Genomic DNA, 27,575 nt, shown 5'->3' on the forward strand with positions numbered 1-27,575 from the left:
CTCAGGTATAATCATATCAACATCGTGTAATCTGGCAGCCGGAGTCACCTAACGTGACCTGTACGGCTGCATATAGAGCTCTAATCTCAATCTCAATATCTGAACCTGACCACGAGTCGGAACCACCTAAAGTGGTCTGTACGACAGGACTGGGTGTAAATAAGTGCTACGATCACGTGAAGCCTGGGCGAATAATCGCGGGTCACCTACGAGTCGGAACCACCTAATGTGGTCTGTACGACAGGCCTGTGCACCTAGCTTGGATCCAAGCTGAGCCTAAGGTGCGAGAGGTGAACATCACGTGAAGGCCTGTGCCCTGCTCAGGGCGGAAGCACTAACACCGGGGGTGCAGGTTATGAGCTCTCTAAACATCTCAAACTACTGCTGAATGTAAATGCGAATACCACTTACCTGGCACTTACCTGTGCGTCCACAGCACCCAATATGCATAAGTATAAATATATGCAACTAATAACGTACTCAACGATGCACGAAAAACGATAATGTAATGCATGGCATAATGAATAAACATTTACTCAAATTCTGGGAAAATATAGTATATAGGTATATACGGAAAACCAAAAGCCCACTCACTGATACGTGGAAGGGTCGTAGCCCCCCTGCCTCGCGTGACCACGCTCGTCCTCGGGGTACGTGTCACCTAAATGCGAAACAACTATAAAAACGTTAACTTTAAAGCACATAACCCATTTCTCGTAAAAACTTCTCATACATTGCTCAAAATGGACAAATGAATATACCAACGTGCTCTACACAACCTCAGGATCACAACCATATTTTTAAAATAATTTTTGGACCCCGCACGCGCCCCCACGCGCCAGGACAGGCACGGACCCACGCGCCCCCACGCGCGGCCACGTGCCAGGCACACTGACGGTGTCAACAGACGCTGTCAGGAATATTCCGTTAAACTGACGGAATATTCCGTCAAAACTAACCGGATCCGTTAACGGCGTTAGGAATATTCCGTCAGAATTGACGGAATATTCCGTCGCCTTCTTCATTCGATCGCCGGCGACGTCGCCGGCGCCGGAAACTGGGAAAACCTGCAACTTGGGTTTTCTCGCTCATTTTTCATCCGTTTTTCGTGATTCTTGGACCAAATGAAAGCCCTAGACTAGTAGAACATGTCCCAACAAGTTTTAAGGGCTAAAACTAAGAGATTATACCTGTGCAAATTCTTCAAAACCGGCCAACTTCGAACAGGACGATCCCGACGTCCAATTTTGTCCAACGAAGCACTCCGAGGCTCCTTGGGACCTCACCAACACATCTACAAGCTTCAAAAGCCCAAAAACTCAATGTACAAATCTTGCATGAACAGTACTCAATTCGGCCATTGATGAAACGACGTGAAAACGAAGTGTTTCTCACCTGAAAAGGGTATGGCTGAGCTCGTCTCGACCTCACGAGTCGAATGGTGTAGTTGGTTCCTTCGATCTGTGGTGGTTTGAGTGTTTTTGATGTTTGTCCGTACTTCGAAGGGAGAAGAAGAAGAAAGGAAGAGAGAGAGAGAGACACGGGACAGAGGCAGAGGGAGAGGGAGAGTGTGACAGTGTGTGTGTGTGTGTGGTCCAACACCTACCACCCCACACAAACAACCCACAACGTGACAAAAAAAACGAACTAGGGGCAAAATCGTAATTTCACACGTGCGTTTCGAAAGTTCCGGGACGGGATGTCACAACCTTCCCACCTTAATAGAATTTCGTCCCGAAATTCAAAATAACCAAGTAACAGCCCCTAGTGGTCAAAGAACAAACGAGGATATAAATCCCTCATTCGATCTTCTGTCTCCCACGTTGCTTCCTCAACTGAATGGTTCTTCCACAAAACCTTCACCAAATTCACCGTCTTGTTCCTCAAACTCTTCTCTTTCCAATCAATGATCGTCACCGGTTCCTCATCATACGTCAAATCTGGGTTAATCTCTAACGGTTGAGGAGGTATCACGTGAGATGGATCAGCAACATAGTGTCGGAGCATAGACACGTGAAAAACGTTATGCACTCTAGCCAACTCCGGAGGCAACTCCAACCTGTAAGCTACTTCACCGACTCGTTCTGTGACCACGTATGGTCCAATGTACCGGGGGCTCAACTTCCCTTTCTTTCCGAACCGCACAACACCTCTCCACGGTGAAAGCTTCAGAAATACCCAATCTCCGACCTCATATGTTCTGTCTGTAGCATGCCGATCCGCTAAACTCTTCTGCCTGTCCTGAGCTGCTTTCAAGTTAGACTTGATTACCTGAACATTCAGAGTAGTCTCCTCGACAATCTCCGGACCCACTAAAACTCTTTCTCCAACCTCTGACCAACACAACGGTGTGCGACAAGCTCTGCCATACAAGGCCTCAAATGGCGCCATGCCAATGCTCGAATGAAAACTATTGTTGTAGGCAAATTCCATCAAATCTAACCGCTGGTGCCAAGCATCACCAAACTGCAACACCGAAACTCGCAGCATATCCTCCAAAGTCTGAATAGTTCTCTCTGACTGTCCATCAGTCTGTGGATGATACGCCGTACTATAAAGTAATCTCGTGCCCAAAGCTTCTTGAAAAGCTACCCAAAACTTCGATGTGAATCGTGGGTCACGATCCGAAACAATACTCACTGGGACACCATGATACTTCACCACCTTCGAGATGAACAACTCCGCTAAACGGCTCAAAGAATACTTCTCTCTCACTGGAATAAAATGAGCCGATTTAGTGAGTCGATCAACGATCACCCAAATGCCGTCAAAGCCATTTTGTGTACGCGGCAACTTGTACACAAAATCCATGGTGATATTTTCCCATTTCCACTCTGGAACGGGAAGTGGCTGCAACAACCCAAACGGCTTCTTCCTCTCTGCTTTAACCTGCTGGCAAACAGCACACCTGCTCACATACTCGGCTATCTCCCTTTTCATACCCGGCCAATAATAAAACGGTCGAATGGTATGATACATTTTAGTAGCTCCTGGATGCATGGCACAAGCCGAGATATGTGCTTCATCGAGAATTTCTTTCTTCAATTCTCCACTATTAGGCACGAACATTCTACCCTCTAGCATCAACATACCATCTGAATCACGAACTCTGAGGTCTCGCCTTCTTCCTTGCTCTCTAGCTTGAACAAGTTCTTGAGTCTCCTGATCAGCTACCTGAATCTCAAGCACCCGATCAACAAGTATTGGCCTAACTTGAAAATTAGCAAGTAGAGCCACATCTCGGTCTTCTGCTTCTAACCTTACTCCCGTAGCACGCAAGTCCGCCAAAAGAGGAATACGACTAGCGTACAACGCATTAATGCGACCCTGAGACTTCCTGCTAAGTGCATCAGCTACTACGTTCGCACGACCCGGATGGTAGTCAATCGTGCAATCGTAATCGCTGAGCAACTCCAACCACCTCCGCTGGCGAAGATTAAGTTCCTTCTGAGTAAAGAGATACTGGAGACTCTTGTGATCTGTAAAGATCCTGCACTTCTCTCCGTAAAGATAGTGTCTCCACAACTTCAACGCAAAGATGATAGCAGCCAACTCCAAATCATGCGTAGGGTAATTCAACTCATGAGGTTTCAACTGCCGCGAGGCATAAGCAATCACCCTACCATGCTGCATCAATACACATCCCAGACCATTCAAAGAAGCATCGCTGTAAACCTCAAAATCACCACTATCGTCTGGGAGTGCCAAAACAGGTGCATGAGTGAGACAATGCTTCAACTGCTGGAAACTCTGCTCACACCTATCATCCCACTCAAATTTAATATCCTTCCTCGTTAACCTCGTCAACGGCAAGGCAATCACCGAAAAATCCTTAACGAATCTCCGATAATACCCCGCCAATCCAAGGAAACTTCTCACCTCGGTGACGGTTCGCGGTTGCTCCCAACTTTCTACAGCTGCAACCTTCTGAGGGTCGACCAAAATACCCTGAGCAGAAATGATGTGCCCCAAGAACGCAACTTGATCTAACCAAAACTGGCACTTGCTAAACTTAGCATATAGCTGGTGTTCCCTCAACCTCTTCAACACCAAAGTAAGATGTCGAACATGCTCCGCTTTCGACTTAGAATACACCAGAATATCGTCAATGAAGACGATAACAAATCTATCCAAGTAAGGTTGGAACACCCGGTTCATCAAATCCATAAAGGCGGCTGGTGCATTCGTCAAACCAAATGGCATAACCAGAAACTCGTAATGACCGTAACGAGTTCTGAATGCCGTCTTAGGGACATCATCCCTACTGATCTTCAGCTGATAGTAACCAGACCTCAAGTCTATCTTAGAGAACACACAAGCACCTCTCAGCTGATCGAACAAATCATCGATACGAGGCAATGGATAACGGTTTTTAATCGTCACCCGATTCAGTTGCCTGTAGTCGATGCACAGTCTCAAAGTTCCATCCTTCTTCCTCACAAACAGAACTGGAGCGCCCCAAGGCGAAGTACTAGGCTGAATAAATTCCTTATCCACTAACTCCTGCAGTTGAACTTTCAATTCCCTTAACTCCGCGGGAGCCATACGATAAGGAGTTAGAGAAATAGGATTAGTACCTGGAAGTAATTCAATAGTGAACTCTACATCTCGATCTGGGGGTAAACCAGGTAAATCCTCGGGAAAAACATCAGGGAAGTGTCTGACCACCCTCACATCCTCAACTCTACTAGGAGCGGCCTCATCCAACACCACATGTGCTAGGTACCCCTGGCAGCCTTTAGACAATAACTTTTTCGCTCGCAGCGCCGAAATAACGCCGTGTCTCACCCCACTTTGCTCACCCACAAAAGTAACCTCAGGTAGTCCAGGTCGGTGAAACGTAACTACTTTCCCATAACAGTCAATGTTGGCACGATAGAAGTGTAACCAATCCGTGCCCAGAATCACATCAAAATCCACAATATCTAACGGGACAAGATCAGCTGACAAGGCAACACCCTCTACGATCACTGGACACCCTGGGTAAACACAATCTACGACACATCTCTCTCCTCTAGGCATAGCGAACTCTAAATCGTACCCTAGAGGTGTGGGGCGAGGTTGCGTCACTTGAGCAAATGTATGAGAAATTACGGAATGTGTAGCTCCACAATCAATTAAGACTCTAGCAAAACAACCAAGAATGTTCAACGTACCCATAATTAAGTCTGGGTTGTTCTGTGCGTCCTGCAGAGAAATATTGTGAAGACGCCCCTGTCCCTGCTGACGCCCGCCGCGGCCTCTACTCGCTTGAACGCCGCGTCCCTGAGCACCACGCCCTTGACTGGGCTGGCCTGACTGTCTCGAAGACCCTGCACTGCTAGTGGCAATCTCACCCTGCTGATACTGTCCTCCCTGATACCACTGAGAACCACCTACTGGAGCTGGAGGATACGGCATATAGCCGCCCGAATACTGAGGATAGCCACCCTGGGAATAGGGATCCTGGGGGTACTGATACTGCCCCGGAGCATAAGGGACAGCATCACCCTGATAGTGATAAGCACCACCTCGACTCGTCTGGCCGTAGCTACTAGGACCCTGGATCTGCTGAAGTGGTGCAGGTGGTGGCATAAAGGTCTGCTGCGGTTTCTGCTGCTGCTGGCCCTGGGGACAATTCGCCGCTCTATGTCCCACCTGTCCACACGTGAAGCAACCACTGCTACCACGTCTACACTCGCCGAAATGCCGGTTGTTACACCTGCGACAAACTGGGGCTCTGCCTCGCCCACCATCGCCCTGCCTCTGGCCTCTAGCGCCACCAGAAAATCTACCTCCACGACCCTGTCCAGTGGCACTGAAGCCACCACTCGAAGAACTCGAGCTAGCACCACCCCTCTTGAAGTTCTGAGTCTGACGGGGCCCGAGCGATGTCTGACCTTTACCTTTGTCGTCTTTCTTCGAATTGCCGTCTTTCCCTTCATCACTATCGCTCGACATATTCTCAGAGTCTTCGATCCTCAACAATATCTCATAGAAGTCCTGGTAAGTCCCGCTGTGGACAGCAGTCGCCATCGAACGCCATTTCTTCTTAGTACCTTGGCGGAAGAGACGGAGCATCTCCGCCGGATTACCAGCGACATCAGGATGATAACGAGACAAATCCGTAAACTTGCGGTAGTACTCATTCGCCGACATCTTCCGCTGCTTCAGTTCAGTAAACTCCTGTTTCTTTCTATCGATGTACTCAGGGGGCACATACCTCCTTTTGAACAAATCTGTAAAAACATTCCAATCCGTCCTCTGCTCTGGAGTCAACCTACGAAGCGCCTGCTCCCACCAAGCTGCAGACTCAGTATCCAGGAACCATGTGGTCGTCTCGACCCACATCTCCATAGGGAGATTTCCCTGGTTATGCAATACACGGAAGGTCTTCTCTACGTGTTCTAGCCAGCGCTCTGCATTCTCATGCCCCTCACTGCCCTTAAACTTATCCAACTTCAGATTATACATAGTCTCCAGAGGAGTCCTCTGGGGAGGGCGCATCACTGACTGAAGGGCTGTAGCAAAAACTTCCCCCAACTGAGCGACATCGGGGAAGTTAGACTCGGAAGTACGACGTGGTTCCCGACGAGGAGGCATAATTCTGACAGAAGACACCAAAATCATTAGAATACTCACAAGGACACAGGACTGCCAAACCTAGGCTCTGATACCAAACTGACACACCCCGACCGAGATCGGAGCGTGCTGGCCGTCACACGAAGGTGACGTAGCCATGTGCACGTGCGGAAGCTAAAAAAGTAGTAATATAAAGGTACGAATAATTTAAAACTAGCATACAAAGTCCTAGAACAGGTGCTAGCACAAATGAAATAATAATTCAGAGCAGGTCTATAGCAGTCCAAACGAAACGACAATAGTGGTACGCTCGAAGGCGACCCTACAATGGTGAGTGTCTGTCAGAAACGCCGAAAAGCCCTCTGGGGAAACCACCGCAACGGCTAAGCAACTAGAACCTGGAGGGGCGCAAAACAAAAGCGTGAGTGGGCAAAAACAAAGCTTTCGAAAACCATTTATAAAATACTTTCTAACCCCTCGCCGTAAAACCTGTATACTTCCCAGAAAATATATATACGCATAGTACATGTGCTAAGCATGCTCAAATATATGCCATAAGCTTGATAATATGCCATGCCGACATCTCATAAAGATATGCAAGTGCTCAGGTATAATCATATCAACATCGTGTAATCTGGCAGCCGGAGTCACCTAACGTGACCTGTACGGCTGCATATAGAGCTCTAATCTCAATCTCAATATCTGAACCTGACCACGAGTCGGAACCACCTAAAGTGGTCTGTACGACAGGACTGGGTGTAAATAAGTGCTACGATCACGTGAAGCCTGGGCGAATAATCGCGGGTCACCTACGAGTCGGAACCACCTAATGTGGTCTGTACGACAGGCCTGTGCACCTAGCTTGGATCCAAGCTGAGCCTAAGGTGCGAGAGGTGAACATCACGTGAAGGCCTGTGCCCTGCTCAGGGCGGAAGCACTAACACCGGGGGTGCAGGTTATGAGCTCTCTAAACATCTCAAACTACTGCTGAATGTAAATGCGAATACCACTTACCTGGCACTTACCTGTGCGTCCACAGCACCCAATATGCATAAGTATAAATATATGCAACTAATAACGTACTCAACGATGCACGAAAAACGATAATGTAATGCATGGCATAATGAATAAACATTTACTCAAATTCTGGGAAAATATAGTATATAGGTATATACGGAAAACCAAAAGCCCACTCACTGATACGTGGAAGGGTCGTAGCCCCCCTGCCTCGCGTGACCACGCTCGTCCTCGGGGTACGTGTCACCTAAATGCGAAACAACTATAAAAACGTTAACTTTAAAGCACATAACCCATTTCTCGTAAAAACTTCTCATACATTGCTCAAAATGGACAAATGAATATACCAACGTGCTCTACACAACCTCAGGATCACAACCATATTTTTAAAATAATTTTTGGACCCCGCACGCGCCCCCACGCGCCAGGACAGGCACGGACCCACGCGCCCCCACGCGCGGCCACGTGCCAGGCACACTGACGGTGTCAACAGACGCCGTCAGGAATATTCCGTTAAACTGACGGAATATTCCGTCAAAACTAACCGGATCCGTTAACGGCGTTAGGAATATTCCGTCAGAATTGACGGAATATTCCGTCGCCTTCTTCATTCGATCGCCGGCGACGTCGCCGGCGCCGGAAACTGGGAAAACCTGCAACTTGGGTTTTCTCGCTCATTTTTCATCCGTTTTTCGTGATTCTTGGACCAAATGAAAGCCCTAGACTAGTAGAACATGTCCCAACAAGTTTTAAGGGCTAAAACTAAGAGATTATACCTGTGCAAATTCTTCAAAACCGGCCAACTTCGAACAGGACGATCCCGACGTCCAATTTTGTCCAACGAAGCACTCCGAGGCTCCTTGGGACCTCACCAACACATCTACAAGCTTCAAAAGCCCAAAAACTCAATGTACAAATCTTGCATGAACAATACTCAATTCGGCCATTGATGAAACGACGTGAAAACGAAGTGTTTCTCACCTGAAAAGGGTATGGCTGAGCTCGTCTCGACCTCACGAGTCGAATGGTGTAGTTGGTTCCTTCGATCTGTGGTGGTTTGAGTGTTTTTGATGTTTGTTCGTACTTCGAAGGGAGAAGAAGAAGAAAGGAAGAGAGAGAGAGAGAGACACGGGACAGAGGCAGAGGGAGAGGGAGAGTGTGACAGTGTGTGTGTGTGTGTGGTCCAACACCTACCACCCCACACAAACAACCCACAACGTGACAAAGAAAACGAACTAGGGGCAAAATCGTAATTTCACACGTGCGTTTCGAAAGTTCCGGGACGGGATGTCACACTAATTTCGACAGTTATAAACGAAAAATCACGATTTAACGGTTATTTTAACTCCGATTTTGATGATTTTTTACAGCTACACTCCTGACCCTATATGAATACAATGAATGGATTCGATCTTCAAATTAAAATATTTACACAAGTGGATACCACAAAATCTTATGTTATACTTAATGAAAGTATAAATAAACTCTAAGTGTTAGTCAATCTATTGTTTTGATGGGATACAAATTCTCCGAAACTAATTTCAACGATCCCAACCATCAAACTTGTTTGCATATGCTTCGAGATCACATCAGCAAAAAATCACAAAAAACAAACATTCAGAGATCAAGTAACGGGACAAAGCTTTTCGACGGTTATAAACGAAAAATCACGATTTAACGGTTATTTTAACTCCGATTTTGATGATTTTTTACAGCTACATTCCTTGACCCTATATGAATAGAATGAATGAATTCGATCTTCAATTTAAAATATTTACACAAGTGGATACCACAAAATCATATGTTATACTTAATGAAAGTATAAATAAACTCTAAGTGTTAGTCAATCTATTGTTTTGATGGGATATGAATTCTCCGAAACTAATTTCAATGATCCCAACCGTCAAACTTGTTTGCATATGCTTCGAGATCACGTCAGCAAAAAATCACAAAAAACAAACATTCAGAGATCAAGTAACGGGACAAAGCTTTTCGACGGTTATAAACGAAAAATCACGATTTAACGGTTATTTTAACTCCGATTTTGATGATTTTTTACAGCTACACTCCTTGACCCTATATGAATACAATGAATGAATTCGATCTTCAAATTAAAATATTTACACAAGTAGATACCACAAAATCTTATGTTATACTTAATGAAAGTATAAATAAACTCTAAGTATTAGTCAATCTATTGTTTTGATGGGATACGAATTCTCCGAAACTAATTTCAACGATCCCAACCGTCAAACTTGTTTGCATATGCTTCAAGATCACATCAGCAAAAAATCACAAAAAACAAACATTCAGAGATCAAGTAACGGGACAAAGCTTTTCGACGGTTATAAACGAAAAATCACGATTTAACGGTTATTTTAACTCCGATTTTGATGATTTTTTACAGCTACATTCCTTGACCCTATATGAATAGAATGAATGAATTCGATCTTCAATTTAAAATATTTACACAAGTGGATACCACAAAATCTTATGTTATACTTAATGAAAATATAAATAAACTCTAAGTGTTAGTCAATCTATTGTTTTGATGGGATACGAATTCTCCGAAACTAATTTCAACGATCCCAACCGTCAAACTTGTTTGCATATGCTTCGAGATCACATCAGCAAAAAATCACAAAAAACAAACATTCAGAGATCAAGTAACGGGACAAAGCTTTTCGACGGTTATAAATGAAAAATCACGATTTAACGGTTATTTTAACTCCGATTTTGATGATTTTTTACAGCTACACTCATTGACCCTTTATGAATAGAATGAATGAATTCGATCTTCAAATTAAAATATTTACACAAGTGGATACCACAAAATCTTATGTTATACTTAATGAAAGTATAAATAAACTCTAAGTGTTAGTCAATCTATTGTTTTGATGGGATATGAATTCTCCGAAACTAATTTCAACGATCTCAACCGTCAAACTAATTTCACTATCAATTGATGGACAGAGTGTGGAGTGTGTGTGCTGTATAGCGCACAAATATGGCCCTCAACTTTTATTATTTTTTTGCTCTTGTGTAATACAAATTCTTAGAAGTATCCTTCCAATTAATTGAAGAGATCTTATTTTGGGACCAGGAGGTATTATACGGAATATATGTTTTCTTTTTTAGAAGAAAAAACCAGGTGGTTTGACTTGTGCAAAAATGGTGCTTTGCACACCCAAAAACCTACCCTTATATGAGTGTCGCTTATAACCGACACTAAATTATTTTTTTAAATATTTTGAAATCCAATGTCGCTTTAAATTAGTTTTTTTAAATATTTTGAAACCCAGTGTCGCTTTTAAGCGACATATTGATTTAAATTAGTTTTTCGTTTTATAACCATCGAAAAGTTCCATAGAATTTGTATCCCATCAAGTTCAATGGTGTGTGTGTATATATATATATATATATTAAGTAGATTTAAATTTATTTATTTTGTATGTATAACACTTAAAGAAATTGAATGGTATGTATATTGAAACTGATCCAACGGTCACCAATTTTTAAAATTTAATTTAATATATATATATATATATATAATTATTATAGTTTTTAGGGGTATAAAATTGTTACATTAATATATATAATTATTATAGTATTTTTTAGGGTTATAAAATTAATATATATAAAATTATAGTATTTGAAATATTAGGCGGGAAATTTCCCGCTTGTTTGAATGGATGGAGAGACTTAGTGTCGGTTTTAACCGACGCTAGTGTCATTAAAGCGACGCTATGTGAATTTCAAAAAGTGTGTCAGAAGTTGGCGTCGGTTAAAAGCAACGCTAGTTTCATTAAAGCGACGCTAGTTTCATTAAAGCGACGCAAGTTTCATTAAAGCGACGCTATGTGAATTTCAAAAAGTGTCAGAAGTTTGTGTCGGTTTAAAGCGACGCTAGTTTCATTAAAGCGACGCTATGTGAATTTCAAAAAAAGTGTCAGACGTTTGCGTCGGTTTTAACGGACGCAAACTAAGTACCCATATTTAAACCCCTCTCTTTCCCATTTCAACCGTGCTTTCATTTCTCCCCCAATTTCAGACTTTCTTCTTCCTCCTTTTCATTTTTTCCTCAACTCCTTCCCCGTTTGCTTTGGATCACCAGTTTGAAGATCAACATTCTGAAGAACTCCAATTCGAGGAGGAAGAGCTTGAAGGTGGTTCATTTTTAAATTATTATGATTATTAATTTTAGTTTCTATTTTGTATTCTAAATAGTTTTATGCTTAAATTGAAAATTTATTTTTGTTTCTTGGTTTTTAATTGTTTTTTTTTGTATTTATGCATGTTGGATCTGAAGAGCAAGGACACTGGAAATCGCAGATCCATAATTTTTTAAAGGTATAAAACCTGAGTTTAATCTATAGAGATTAGAGCCTTAATGTTGAAGTAGTAAAGTATTGGAGCACTGATCTGATGGCAAGCATGGCAGCATGGAGTTGCTAGTATTATATATGGCACTATGGAGCTACAAAATATGTGGTCTTCGACAAAGGCAAGCACAGGAAAGCATGGAGGATGAATTTTTGTAAATTATATGGAATGTTAGATGTAAAATATTTGTATATTATGGCACTATTTTTCTTTTGAATTATTTTTATTATTGTTTGTTTTGGCCTAAAATTGAAATTTATTATTTCGATTATATAATTTTTTTGAGTTATAATTATTTGAGAACGAATACAGAAACAGATTTCGGCTTTTTTTTAAATTATTATTATCAAAGGTGGTGTCGCTTTAAATCGTCACTAGTTTGCATATTTTATTTATTTAATTATTCTCTAACGTCGCTTTAAACCGTCACTAGTTTGCATATTTTATTTAGTTAATTGTTGACTAGCGTCGCTTTAAACCGACGTTAATGATAGGAGCATATTCATGCAACTTAATTAGCTTGTTCTCGTGCATTTATGTTGTGTTTACTTAGTTATTTTAGTGTTTAAGGCCACTTTTGTGTATTTTCAGATTATAAGGCCAAAGTGTGCAAGAAGATGCAAATTGGAGTCTTTTGGAGCGAAAGAGGAGTGAATGAGTTGAAGACTTGAAGAAACGACGAATTCCTACTCCAACGATGAATTCTTACCAAAACGAGGAATCCTACTCAAACAAGGTTTCCTATTTGATATAGGAAAGTTAACCCTAAGTTTCCCGTTTTGGTAACCTTTCCTAAACTTAAACGTCCGTATTTTCTAGCCACTTTGTAGGCCTTGTATGCACTTTAGTACACAAGACCAAGGCCTTAGCCCAATTCCCTTCCCTTGCCGTGCAAGGGGGGGTAGTTTTGTCTTATTTTATGCACCTTTTTCCTAACCCTAGAGATTTCATTCATACTTCCCATTCACACTAATCAAAAGCCGCACCTAATTTTTAGTCTACACAATTCGCAGCCACCATCTACCCTTCTCTCCAATTCCCTCCTTCAATCCGTGCATCCATACACTAAAACATTGATTCTTCCCATAAGCCGTGCCCCCCCCCCCCCCCCCCATTTAGCCATTCACCATAATAAAGTATTCTATCATTTACCCTAAGAAACCAAACAAAAGTTTCAACCCGTGGCCACCATCCCATTTTATTTTTCTTACCTTTGCCGTGGCCCCCATTTATCATGCACCCAAAAATCCCATAAGCCGTGACCCCCCCTCTCATTGATTCTACACACTAATCAGCCATTTATCCTAATATTTTACAACAAAGCCGTGGCCCCCATTGATTATTGACCCTAATAAACCTTTTCTCCATCACAGCCGCAACCATCCAACTCTAATTCAATCATCCACATCCTTGCAGCCACCTTTACACCCAGATTCAATAATCATTCCAGCCGCACTTCCTCCCCACCAATTTCAGCACCCATCCAACACAGCCGCACCTTTCCTCCACCCTCGCAGCCACATTCTCACCCACTCTCTCCCTATATAAACCACACACACTTCATTCATTTGTCATTCATTCACTCCCCACTCCATCTCATCTCATTTCATACACAACACGTTACAAACACTTCCCCTTAGAATCCAAAACCGTGAGTCCCCCTTACACCACTCCTCATCCATTTCCATCTCTTCCCTATTAATCCAAACACCACTCCCCAAACCATTCACACCATCAAACTATCCTTAGACCTTGTGCTACAACAACGAGGAAGAGAAGAGTGCCTAAACGTTCATACAATTCAAGTTTGAGTTGTTGGAATGTTTAGGTGTTTCTTTGATTTCAAAGTTATGAGGAACTAAACCCCCCTTTAGCTAGGGGGTGATTCAAAATACATGTTTATGCTTGCAATATGAATTGATTACTTTTGGTTGGAATTTCATAAGTTGTGGATTCAATTTGTTTAACCGTTTGAATGAATATGACGCTAGAATATAAGTGAGTTTCACCTAATAGTTACGAACTTATATTCACAAGTAGTGGAGGTTGCTTATAAACAATCGCGTTAAACGAATTCTTGGCATAAGTTTCATGCGTATTCCATAGTAACGAATGCCTCGTCAATGTTTATGATTTCCGTTGAACTTAATGATCTTTGTTGAATGTCTCTATCATGCGTATTCCATAGTTAGGGACTTTGATTAAGAATAATTTGGTTGTAATGCGTATTCCATTCAATCCAACGAATCTAGGGAAATCTGAAAGTTAATTTAAGCGGACCTAATTAACTTGGAGCATTGAGTTTCATAATTTATCGAAAGACCAACCGAAAATCAATCTTGTATGCAAGTGTAACATGTGTGGAGAAAAACCCCTTAGCTATTCCATCATCCATATTTTCATCACATTCATCTTTACTATCTGTTTTAAATTATAATCTGTCCGTTTAGTTTAATCTCGTCCAACCACAATCCCCCCCCTATTTTATTAAGTCTTAATCATTTGATTTGTCTTATTTTATGTTTTTAAGTATTTGGAGTTTTTTTGAATTCTTTGAGTCTAGTTTAGTGTTTTATATTGTTTTTACGTTTTTAAGTCAGTTTCCAAGTGATTTGCAATCCCTCCTAATCCCCGGTCCAGAACGATCCCTACTTACATCATTACTACAATTGTCAAAAAGAGGGTTTAATTTGTGTGCGTATAATTCTCGCATCAAATTTTGGCGCCGTTGCCGGGGATTAGAAAATTTGCTAATCCCTTGGATTGTTTTATTTTCGTTTGTTTTTATTTTTCCAGATTCTTAATTTTGTTTTGTTTCTTGTTTTAGGTACTAGTTCATGACTCGGAGTTCTTATCCGATTCGTGAACATATCCTGGAGTGATTGGGTTCTTTGTCCGGCTGCAAGACGTAAAAGAAAGCGCTACTTGGGAGGCAACCCAATGCACCGAATAAAACAAAGCATGTTCAAAAAAAAAAAAAAAAAAAAAAAAAAAAAAAAAAAAACATGGCAGAACGATGGAGGCTTCACAAAGGTTGCTTACTTAAAGACCCACTACAAGGCAAAACTCTTGAAGCGGAAGGCATCGGAGCAGAAGACATAGGAGCAGAAGGCATCGGAGCTGGAGGCATCGAAGATAGAGCATTTGAGGCCTCAATACTTGGCCAAACGCTGGATGATCCAGGAAAAAGGTGCCTCTGGAGGAAAGACGAAAACCTTTGACGGTCACTTTGAATCCGACCTTCAGACTCTTGCAGTTCATCAAGCTTCCTCTTCATGCCCGTCGAATAGTTGTTGGCAAGCACGTGCAAACTTCTATTCTCATGCTTAAGCAGTTTGATCTCCTGCTTAAGACTTTCCACCTCTGCCATCAATGATTCTACCTGACGGGAGCGGGCAAGCAGGCGTTGGCCCATGTTGGACACAGAACTCGCACACTGAACACTAAGTGCGAGGGACTCTTGAACGGCCAACTCATCGGACCGTCCTGACAGCAGCCTACTATCTTTTGGAGTGAGGAGGTTCCTAGCTACTATTGTAGCTGTTGTGGCGTCTTGCATCACTGAGTCTTCACCTGTGAGAGGACCGTTAGAAGATAAGAAAGAAGGGCGCCATACGTTACCTTGACGCGGTGCGCCCGTATCACTGCTAAGGCTCAATTCCAAGCTAAGGTTCGATGAGTTTGCCATTTTTCAAAAGTGTTCAAAGAGAAGGGATGAAGTTAATTCTCAAAGGGCCGGAGTCGAGTTTCAGGAATGGGAAATCTTCAGAGTGTGTGTGTTGGGGTGATTGATAGCTCTATAAAAAGCCAAGACGACGCGTCCACCGATTCAAAGAGCCGGATTTTCCAGCGTAATTTAGGCGACGCGTTCTCGGCTTTTCAGAAGGCGCGTTCAACTTTGTCAAAAGATTTCTTCTTTTCAGACAACACGTGGAGGCCATCATCGCAACTACACATCTTTAGCCGACAAGCGCAAAGTTCGGCGACGCTTTCTCTGCTTTTCAGAAAACGCGTGTAGCTTTGTCAAAAGGAGCCGCATACGCACTACTACGTGTCGTTCAGAAATCGAAGGGGCGCCTGCTCAGAAATCGAAGAGGCGTCACTATTTCAAAAAGCCGGATTTGCGGGATCAAAACGTCTGTCGACAAGGGTAAAAGAACAGTACCACCACTTGCTATTATCTCTATATATGTCGACCTTCGTTTTTATGGCAAGGAAAACCTGAAGAAAATGTCCAACTCTCTCTCACCTCTGAGGGCGCACTCCCAGCAAAGCCTCTTGAAATACTCAATTTTTTCTCCCCCAAAGAAGATACCAGAAACCTGGAGAACAAATGAGGCAGAAGGAAACGGTCGATCGAAGCATGTGGAGACAACCACAACAAATACATGTGCTGCTTCATTCGCCGTTTCTTCAAAAGCAAAGGTATCTCATATCATCAAGGTCTAAAGCAAAAGTATCTCATATCATGCTCTTTCCCTGTCCTTTTCTTTGTCCTTGTTCTTACTCGCATGGCAAAGTGAAAGAAGCAATCAGCGGGCACTTGGAGTCAGTCTTCCGATCTGGAGCCAACTGCCTGGAATCTATTCCTGATTGCTTACCTAGCGTTGCTCTCGAGTAGTCATCTTCAACGGTTGATACACTTCCGGAGAAGGGACCACTTCTGCAAAGGGGCGCGAGTAAGGCAAGTGAAAATGATACATTGAAGCATGTGGAGACAAACATAGGCTGAGTTATCCTCCAACCCTTTTCAATACGAATTGGAAAGATTGAACAAAGAAACAGACCAAAGGGGTATGCTCAGACCTTCGGGGGAGACCAAAAGAATCCTGCTGCCCATTTCAAGAGTAGCACAAAGGAAAATCAACGATGGGAGGAACCCCTGTGGAATCACCAAGATCAATGCCTCAATGCAATCACCAAGGAGAAGAGGGAATTTACACTCCATAACCAGATTTGCGTCCCTAAACTCTTCTCTTTGTTAATTACATTCTGCCATGTTTAGTATGTTTAGTTGTTTTTTGTGTGTTTACTTATGTTTTGTGTGAATCTATGCTTAAAACATTGAGGACAATGTTTAATTTAAGTGTGGGGGGGTAACTAATGTTGTTGATACAAATTCGTGAGATTTTATCACCCATAACTTCAAATGTTGTTCCTTACTGTTTTAAGGTATTTTTAAGTTGTTTTAGAGTGTTTTAGTATGTTTTGTTTTTATAACTCCGAAAATACCATAAAAATTTGAAAAAAAAAAATTGTTTTGAAAAGCCTAAAAAGAGTGTTTTGAGTCGTTTTTGTGTTTGTGTCTTAGGATACCTTCCAACACAATGATAAGGATTTGGTTTGTAATTACATGACTGTTAAAAAGAGTTATGAACATAGAGAAAAGTTTGATTTACTCTTGGTATATGCTTGGTTATGGTTATAATGTATAACTTCACATGCAATCATAAAAGAAAAATTCGTTTTTGTAACATGCTTGAAGGAAGGAACTCAAACAAACGCTACAACCCTGTGAGACTCGAGCCATTACTTTCTTTGGAGAGTTATTTTCTGTGATTCTTTGTTTTCTTAAGTTGTTGCATGATCTCATTATTCCTTGCTCGGTTGCTACTTAGAATGCAATTGTATCATGATAGAACTAAATGCTAGAACTTATATCCGTTTCATTCAAAGCATGACATTGAATTGCATAACATATATCAAGATGAAGTTGTGTAGTTGCCATCATAGCCAAATAGCCTTACTTTCTATATTTCGTATATATTGTAAGTCTTAACCCCGTTGAGCCTCGTTTAGCCTATTTTCTTTGCTAACCACATCACCCCTTACCTAGCCTAGATTAGGACCATCTGTACCCTTGTTCTTGAAGCATAGTAAGCATGACGGAAAATGAATTCCTTTTGAGTTACATTATGCAAGAAAATGAGTGTGGGGGAGTAAAAGTTTGTTCTTAAGTTTATATATATGTTTTGAGATTCAAAAGAAAAAGAAGAAAAGAAAAAAAAAAAAAAAAAAAAAAAAAAAAAAAGAGTGAAAATAAGTAAGGATGAACTCACAAGCGTTGATGGTTGAAGAAAGGATCCAAAAAAGTTGAATATGGCCCTAAGTTTTGTGTGATTCCCCCTTGGGTGTTCAAAGTTGATTTTTGCGTTCTAAAGGGAATTCTAAATGTCTAATTCATTACTTTGCTCACTATTGCTTAAAGAACCTTTGTTTTCCATACTCCTTCTTTGTTATCCAAACACCCCAAGCCCCATTATAACCCGTGACTTCAATCTTAAGTGTTATGTATTTCAATTGTGGAGTTTGAACTTGGTATGAGCATATGGTGTCACTGGTTCTCGCATCTAAGTAGTAGCATTCCATTCATGAGATCATATCTAAACATGCTTATTAACTCCAGAAATTGCTTCCTTTGAAATACATATATGTGAGTGTTCGTTTTTATGTTTACATCAATCTTCTCACATATAACTAGTTTAGGGTGTGTAGTCAGAAAATCTGTGTGAAAAACGAGTGCATATCTTGTAAGGATTTGAGCAAATTCTCTAAGGCATGTTACTACATTCAAAACATGGTTTTAAATGCTTATTTGTGAAATAATATGTGGTGACTATGAGTAAGAATGTACTTAAGTGTGAAGATGAAAAAAATCTATGGGACTAATGATTTTTAACTTGTCATGTGCATTGGAAATCCATTAGACGATTGTTGGAAGGTTTAGGTTATGTTTTGTTTGTTTTGTTTCGTTTTGTTTAGTTTAGTTGTTTTGTTTTGCTCGAGGACTAGCAAAAGTTAAGTGTGGGGGAATTTGATAGGAGCATATTCATGCAACTTAATTAGCTTGTTCTCGTGCATTTATGTTGTGTTTACTTAGTTATTTTAGTGTTTAAGGCCACTTTTGTGTATTTTCAGATTATAAGGCCAAAGTGTGCAAGAAGATGCAAATTGGAGTCTTTTGGAGCGAAAGAGGAGTGAATGAGTTGAAGACTTGAAGAAACGACGAATTCCTACTCCAACGATGAATTCTTACCAAAACGAGGAATCCTACTCAAACAAGGTTTCCTATTTGATATAGGAAAGTTAACCCTAAGTTTCCCGTTTTGGTAACCTTTCCTAAACTTAAACGTCCGTATTTTCTAGCCACTTTGTAGGCCTTGTATGCACTTTAGTACACAAGACCAAGGCCTTAGCCCAATTCCCTTCCCTTGCCGTGCAAGGGGGGGTAGTTTTGTCTTATTTTATGCACCTTTTTCCTAACCCTAGAGATTTCATTCATACTTCCCATTCACACTAATCAAAAGCCGCACCTAATTTTTAGTCTACACAATTCGCAGCCACCATCTACCCTTCTCTCCAATTCCCTCCTTCAATCCGTGCATCCATACACTAAAACATTGATTCTTCCCATAAGCCGTGCCCCCCCCCCCCCCCCCCCCATTTAGCCATTCACCATAATAAAGTATTCTATCATTTACCCTAAGAAACCAAACAAAAGTTTCAACCCGTGGCCACCATCCCATTTTATTTTTCTTACCTTTGCCGTGGCCCCCATTTATCATGCACCCAAAAATCCCATAAGCCGTGACCCCCCCTCTCATTGATTCTACACACTAATCAGCCATTTATCCTAATATTTTACAACAAAGCCGTGGCCCCCATTGATTATTGACCCTAATAAACCTTTTCTCCATCACAGCCGCAACCATCCAACTCTAATTCAATCATCCACATCCTTGCAGCCACCTTTACACCCAGATTCAATAATCATTCCAGCCGCACTTCCTCCCCACCAATTTCAGCACCCATCCAACACAGCCGCACCTTTCCTCCACCCTCGCAGCCACATTCTCACCCACTCTCTCCCTATATAAACCACACACACTTCATTCATTTGTCATTCATTCACTCCCCACTCCATCTCATCTCATTTCATACACAACACATTACAAACACTTCCCCTTAGAATCCAAAACCGTGAGTCCCCCTTACACCACTCCTCATCCATTTCCATCTCTTCCCTATTAATCCAAACACCACTCCCCAAACCATTCACACCATCAAACTATCCTTAGACCTTGTGCTACAACAACGAGGAAGAGAAGAGTGCCTAAACGTTCATACAATTCAAGTTTGAGTTGTTGGAATGTTTAGGTGTTTCTTTGATTTCAAAGTTATGAGGAACTAAACCCCCCTTTAGCTAGGGGGTGATTCAAAATACATGTTTATGCTTGCAATATGAATTGATTACTTTTGGTTGGCGTTTCATAAGTTGTGGATTCAATTTGTTTAACCGTTTAAATGAATATGACGCTAGAATATAAGTGAGTTTCACCTAATAGTTACGAACTTATATTCACAAGTAGTGGAGGTTGCTTATAAACAATCGCGTTAAATGAATTCTTGGCATAAGTTTCATGCGTATTCCATAGTAACGAATGCCTCGTCAACACTTAAAGTTTTCATGATGCTTAATGATCTTTGATTGTATCTTTATTGTGCTTTTCACGTAAAGGACTTTTGGAGAATGTTGTGAATTGCGTTGCGCTAACCCATCCAATTCATTAACTTAAGGAAAACTTGACGGTTAATTTAAGCGGACCTAATTGACCCGGGGCGTTGAGAATTAATGATTTGTTGAAATGCAATTGGAAATCGTTTTATTATGCAAGTATAACATATGTGGAGATGAACCCCGTAGCTAACTTTCCATCCATTCAATTCCATCCATTTGTTCTTTCTTTTCTTGTTTCTGTTTTCATGTTTAATTTAACTTGTTGTTCAATTATGTTAAACATGTGAAACTAATTTCTTTTTAGTTAGAGGCGAATTTGAAGCCATGGACATATGTTGGTTATGATTTGATTTACTCCAGTTATGAATTCATGAACTTTAGATGTGGGTTACTTTTCTGTTTTGATTAAGAACTTGTTTATGTATGTGGGTTGAGGGTCGACACTTAATTTGCATGTCTAAACTTGATGCTAGGATATAAGGGAATTTCACCTAATTGTTATGAACTTATATTCATGAGTAGTAAAGATCGCTAGTCACGATTGTGTTTAGTAAACCCTAGGCTGGATTAACATGCGTATTCCATAGTTATGAATGCCTAGTCGATGATTATGATTTCCGTTGAACTTAATGATCTTTGTTGAATGTCTCTATCATGCGTATTCCATGGTTAGGGACTTTGATTAGGAATAATTTGGTTGTAATGCGTATCCCATTCAATCCAATGAATCTAGGGAAATCTGAAAGTTAGTTTAAGCGAACCTAATTAACTTGGAGCATTGTCATTCATCGTTTGTTGAAGTCATAACTGGGAGTCAATTTATATGCTTATGTTCATGTGTGGATAAGGAACCCTCTAACTAGTTTTTCATCATTCTATTTCATTAATTTCGTTTTTAGAATCTGTTTTAATTCCAAGTTTCTGTTTTAGTTTAAATTCATCCAAAACCAATCCCCCATTTATTTTAAAGTGTTAGATTAGTTAGAAATACATTTATTTTGTGTTTTTACGTTTTTGAGTCAAATCCAAGTGATTAACAATCCCTCCTAATCCCCGGTCCAGAACGATCCCTACTTATACATATACTACAATTGTCAAAAAGAGGGTTTAATTTGTGTGCGTATAATTCTCGCATCAGTTAACATCAGCGTCGCTTTAAACCGACGCTGCGTAGTGGCGGATTAAGCGAACAAAGCGACGCTGAAGCCCTTTAGTGACGGTAGCAATGGCGTCGCTATTCCAATCCGACATTGCAGTGTTTTATGTCGGATTTTTGCCAAATTTCCGACAGAAATCGGGGTTTCTTGTCGGTTTTTGGTCCGCCGGTGATAGCCTATATTGTAGTAGTGTTGGTACCAAGATTAATGTTGTTATACTAGTAATTATAAGAGAGTGTAATTTTAAGCTAAAGCAAGCATATTTTTTGTGTCCAACTGCACAGGTTCTCTTGTATATTTATACGTTAATTAGAAATGAATAGTTTTTTTAGGCTGGTATTTTACTGGGCACATGATGTTTTAGTGGATGCACCCCTTCAATGGTTAGGATAGCAATACCATTGGAAATACTATATTGCCCTTTATAGGGAGAAATGTTAATAATGAATCTCACACTGATGAGAGGAGAAACCATGCATGTGCTTATTAGTAGTTAGGTTACTTCTCATATTGCCAATTGGTTTTATGATGGAACCTTAACTCACTAGTAAAAAAAACCCTTGCGAGACGAAATTTTGCGCCACGAAACACACATCGTTTCGCAAAGTAACTTTGAGCGATGAAATTTGAACTTCGTCGCACAAAGTCTTGCATAACGAAACAAATATTGTCGCATAAACCAAATTTTAAACTTCGTCGTGCAAAGTCTTTGCAAAAATTTTAAAACCTTTGCGCGACGAATATCAATATTTCGTCGCCTAAACCCTATTTACTTATTTTTTTATTGTTAAACTAAATTATTTTCTTTGTTTGACGAATCAACATTTGATCTTCTAAACCCTATTTATTTTAATTTATTTATATTTTAAATTGTAAAATAAATTTTTTTTTTATTATTTATAATTTTTTTTTTTAAATTTTGCGTGACGAACCTATATTTCGATGCACAAAATCCTTAAATTTGGGTGGGCACCAAAAATGGGATGCGAAATTTTTTTTTTTAAATTTTTTAAACTTTGCATGACCAACACTTCGTCGTGCAAAACCCTAAAAATTTGGGTGGGCGCCAAACATGGGACGCATGAAATTTTATTTTTTTAAGACTTTGCACAACCAATATTTCATCGCGCAAAGTGATACGGTTTTTAAAACCAAAATAACTCCTCCACAATTTTCTCAATATCTTTCTCTATTCTGTTACCTCTCATCTCTTTCCCTCTCCCAAAATCTGACCCTCTCTCTCACACTCACTCCTCACTTAATCTCTCTTCTCTCTCTTCTCTATCTCTCACTCTCACTCACTATCTCATCTCTCTCCCACTATCTCCTCTAACTCTCTCACACTTAGTCCTCTCTCTCATTCTCACTCACTGTCAATCTTGCCAAAAGGTATTTTCTTCCCAAATTTTAATTTGTTTTTCATTAATATGTGTTTTTTAATTAATTGGGTTTGGTGTGGGGTGGAGTTTAGGGTAGGATTTAGGGTATGCCAATTTTAGGGGAGATTATGCCGAATTTTTGGTATTATTTTATATTATTTTTTTGGTTATTTGACAATGTTTGTTTTGTTCATAGGGAATCATCGACACTTTGATGGCAAAAGTTGAGGATTACGACGCTACTGGACCATATCCCCCGCCACTACCACCACAATAGACTTGTATTAGGAGTTTATTATTGTACTTTGTTAATTTACGTGTACATTTTAAATATATTATATATATTGAATAATTTGATCACTATTTTTTGACACGCCCCGACTGAAATCAAGATGTGCTCGCCGTCACGTGAGAATGACGTAGCCATGTGCATAGTGCGGAAGCAAAATATAATAATAAAAGTACAAATAAATAAAAACCAAACTACTAAATAATGTAGTTAACGTACAAGTGCAAGTGTGAGTGTGAAAAACAATATTTAGAGCACAGAAAGCCTATTGCATTCCAAATGAACAAATACTAACTAAACACACCCAGAGATGGTCCTACACTGGTGATAATCTATTAGATATGTTGTGGATTCCTCGTAAGCCACCAAAAGAGCAAACCAAACTAGAACCTGGAGGGGTGCAAAACAGAAAGTGTGAGTGGGAAAAAACAAAGCTTTTCAAAATCATTTCAATATCAAAAGTTCTAACCCCTCGCCGTAAAACTTGTATAGTTTCCCAGAAAATAGAATATACACATATATCGAAAACATGTTCAGAAATATGCCATGTCGAATGCCTCCACATAAAATGTAAGTAACCCAGGTAATGTCAATCAATGCAAGTAAAATGTCAGCCGGAGTCACCTAACGTGACATGTACGGCTGAATCTAGAGCTCAAATCTCCAACTCACTAACTATACCTGCACACAAGTCGGAACCACCTAAAGTGGTATGTACGACAGGACTGGGTGTAAATAAATACGCTCAAGTGCTACGATCATGTGAAGACTAGGCGAATAATCGCAGGTCACCTACGGGTCGGAACCACCTATAGTGGTCTGTACGACAAGACTGTGCACCTAACTTGGATCCAAGATGAGCGTGTGGTGTGGGAGGTGAACATCACGTGAAGGACTGTGCCCTACTCTGGGCAGGAACACTAACACTGGGGGTGCATGTTATGAGCTCTCTATGCATCTCACATAACCACTAATTCACAATCATAAACCATAAACTTACCTGGCACTTACCTGTGCGTCTGCAGCACCAAACATACATATATGCAACTACTAATGCATAAATAAATAGGCAAACGCTATGCATGGCATTTAAAACATATAAACATTCCATTACATTTTCTAGAAAAAAATCACAAGTAAATAGGTATATATGGAAAAGCCCACTCACTGGTATATGGAAGGGTCGTAACCCCCTTGCCTCAAGTGACTACGCTCATCCACAGGATGGGTCTCACCTATATGCAAAATTTAAAGAACATAACCAAAACTAGGTAATAACTTCTCATACAATGCTCAAATGGGATGTTTGGATATACCAACGTGATATACTCAACCTCACGAACATCCCCATATTTTTAAAATAATTTTCCGACCACCCACGCGCCGGCCACGCGCGGGCATGTGCCTGACACACATGTGGTAATCCTAACAGCGTTAGGGAATATTCCGTCCAAAAATGGAATATACCGTTATATATACTTGACGCTGTTAGTATATTCTGTCAAAATTGACAGAATATTCCTTGTCTTCTTCGATGAGTCTCACTGACCGCCGCTGTCAGCCCTGCCGTCTGCAACTTGAATTCTCGCCGGAAACTGAAAAATTTTCAAAACTTCATATCTTCTTCATTTCCCAACCAAATTCCATGAAATTGTACCAAAATGAAGCTTATGAAGAGTAGAACAAAACCTTACCACTTTGGGGATCCAAAACCAACGGAATCTCGCCAGAAACAGCCACGATATTCCGGCCAAACCTGCAACTCACTGAGCTGGGCTTCCCGACGTCCAATTTCTTCCAAAATGCTTCTCCGAGCTTCGTGAGAGTATTCTAAAGCTACCTATGATCTTAAAATCCACTGAAACCTTCACAATGATTAGTGCATGAACAGTGCATGAAAATTGGGTTCTCGGGTTCTAGGTTTTCGAGGGTTTCAAGTTCTAAAAATGGTATGGATGAACTCAGGAGCTTGCAAGGAGTTTGAATCTTACCTTCTAGACGTTGATCCGTGCGTGAAAGGTTGGTTTTGAAGTTCGTCCGTACACTTGCAAAGGAAATGGAAGAAAATCCGAGAGAAAGAAGAGAAAGGGAGTCACGGGAGTGTGTGGTATGGGTGTGTGTGTCCTGTAGAGTCAATCACCAAAAACCACAAAACAATCACCCCAAAATGACAAGTACCCACCAAGGGCAAAATCGTCATTTCACACCTACGGTACGAATAATTCAGGACAGGCTATCACATTTTTCATATGTAATTTTATTTTGAATATATCAATTTAAATTAAATTAATTATAAAAATAAAGTCATACAATTAAATTAAATTAAAAAACTAAAAATTTGAAAAATCTTGCGCTACCAAATATTTAGTCGCGCAAGCAATTAATATAATTAAATTAAAATAAGAGAAATAATAAAAAAAAAAAGTAAAAAATCTTGCACGGCAAAATATTTCATCGTGCATAATATTAATTTAATTAAAAAAAATTGAAAACCAAAATTCTTGCGCGACGAAATATTTTGTCGCGCAAACCCTATTGTCATGAGCTTTGTGCGACAAACCATGCGTGACAAAATCACACTTTGCGCAATAACCTTATTTTGTCGCCAAAGTGTTGTTTTGTAGTAGTGACTTCTTCATAGTATCAGAGCAAGTTGTCCCACGTGTGAAGCCAAACGACTACACGCGCTTCACGTCACCCCATTTATGTTGTCCACGTCTTAGGCTTGAAAATTCGCCACACGTGAGAGAGCGTGTTGATAATGAATTCTACATTGATGAAAGGAGGGACCATGCATGTCCTTATAAGTAGTTGGGCTACTCCCCATATTGTCAATTAGTTTTATGGTGGAATCCCAGCTTTCATCATAGTATCAAAATAGGTTGTCCATGTGGAGCCCAATGGCCACATGTGCCCACGTCACACTAGTTGTGTTGTTTACTTGTAAGGCTTAAAATTCACTCCACGTGAGGGGGTGTGTTGAGAATGAATCTCACATTGATGAGATAAGAAACCTTGCATGTGCTTATGAGAAATTGTGCTAGCTTTGCCAATAACTCCATGAAATAGTATAAATACCATTGTAAATACTATATTGCCCTCTATAGGGAGAAATTCTCTCTTTTTCTTATTAATGTTATGGGAAGATTGAATGAGGATAGCATTGTATATATAAGAAGCATGACAGATGCAACTGATAATTCATATGGGAGACAATAAGCAAACCATGTGGTCCTCCAACTTTCACGCACTGGTTGTCTTCACCAATCTACATTTAGAAATGTGTATGGTTTTAACATACTACAAAAGGAGAGAGAGAAATTAATTTAGGGTATCAATAATGTATCTTGTATTTCTTCTTAGGCTAAGATACTGATGACAGTCGTTTTCATATGTTGAACTATCTTATACATTGTAACAAAATTCACATTAACATTGTCTCCAAAAAGATAGATGGTATGTGAATGTTAAGCCTCCATTCTGAAGACCACACTTGATCTCAAAATCCAATACTTGTTCTTCCGACTACGCTTGCTTTCATGATATGCATGCTTTCGTAGTGTGAATATGTGTGTGGAAACTCATTTCTACCAATTCTTCTTTGGTTTTGCTTTCTTTAGTTTTGTCGAATTGCTTGGCGAGGATGACTTTATCTAAATCCCATAACTGAAGTCAGACCACTACTCTTAAGTATTATCTGTAGCAACCTAATTGAGATAATAATCATGAATTTCTTTGAAATGAAAAAGAGAATTTGAAGTTCTTTGAATTAGCTCAAGTTGTAAAGAAAAGTAGCGTGAACGGATTGTATTGTATTATCGACGAAAAACAAATTTCACCTTGTATTTGTTTATGTGAAATTAATTAGACATGCACGGATAGCATTGAATTATCAAGGTTTCCGTTGTACTGCAGTTTAAATTAGGTTAAATTTTTGTCAATTGTGAAAGAGAGTGATCCAGAGTCATGTGGCTCCATTAAACAAAATGGGGTCGCACTTGGTTCAAAGCGTGCTTTATTGCTCATAGTCATAGTTACCTAACACCACGACATTGCATGTGTATTGGGTTTCGATTGTCAACACCGTGCTCATGAGAGACCCACACTTCCATGAAAACAAAATGCTTTCAACTGTAAAGCTGTTTTTCTTGATCATTCACATGACATGTTATCCAAATGAAAGCATGAAATTGTGTAAGTTCAAAAAATTAAACAGCTATTACTTTTAGGTTTAGGGTTAAGATATGTTCAGAGTTGGATGACTGCCAATG

General features: G+C 40.4%; 1 protein-coding gene across 1 annotated transcript; it reads right to left on the reverse strand.

Annotated features, from left to right (window-relative positions):
* Nucleotides 1-590: 590 nt before the first annotated feature.
* LOC148699121 (uncharacterized) lies at nucleotides 591-7,850 on the reverse strand. Its single transcript, XM_088681005.1, has 4 exons — nucleotides 7,759-7,850; nucleotides 6,888-6,959; nucleotides 5,157-6,586; nucleotides 591-661 (listed from the first exon to the last, which is right to left on the reverse strand). Exons 3-4 carry the CDS (start codon nucleotides 6,580-6,582, stop codon nucleotides 591-593), a joined length of 1,497 nt encoding a protein of 498 aa, XP_088537131.1. The 5' UTR covers nucleotides 6,583-6,586; nucleotides 6,888-6,959; nucleotides 7,759-7,850.
* Between the last annotated feature and the right edge of the window lie 19,725 nt (nucleotides 7,851-27,575).

This window comes from Pyrus communis, chromosome 1, assembly GCF_041283825.1.
Source record: "Pyrus communis isolate YQ-2024b chromosome 1, ASM4128382v1, whole genome shotgun sequence".
Classification (NCBI taxonomy): Eukaryota; Viridiplantae; Streptophyta; class Magnoliopsida; order Rosales; family Rosaceae; genus Pyrus; species Pyrus communis.

What these genes read in the sequence shown, in the direction of transcription:
- LOC148699121 (XM_088681005.1), bottom strand. Translation starts at nt 6,582, where the DNA reads ATGCCTCCTCGTCGGGAACCACGTCGTACTTCCGAGTCTAACTTCCCC. An exon ending in CAACCCAGACTTAATTATGG is followed by an intron (nt 662 to 5,156) that starts GTACGTTGAACA and finishes TTTCGCATTTAG; the next exon opens with GTGACACGTACCCCGAGGAC.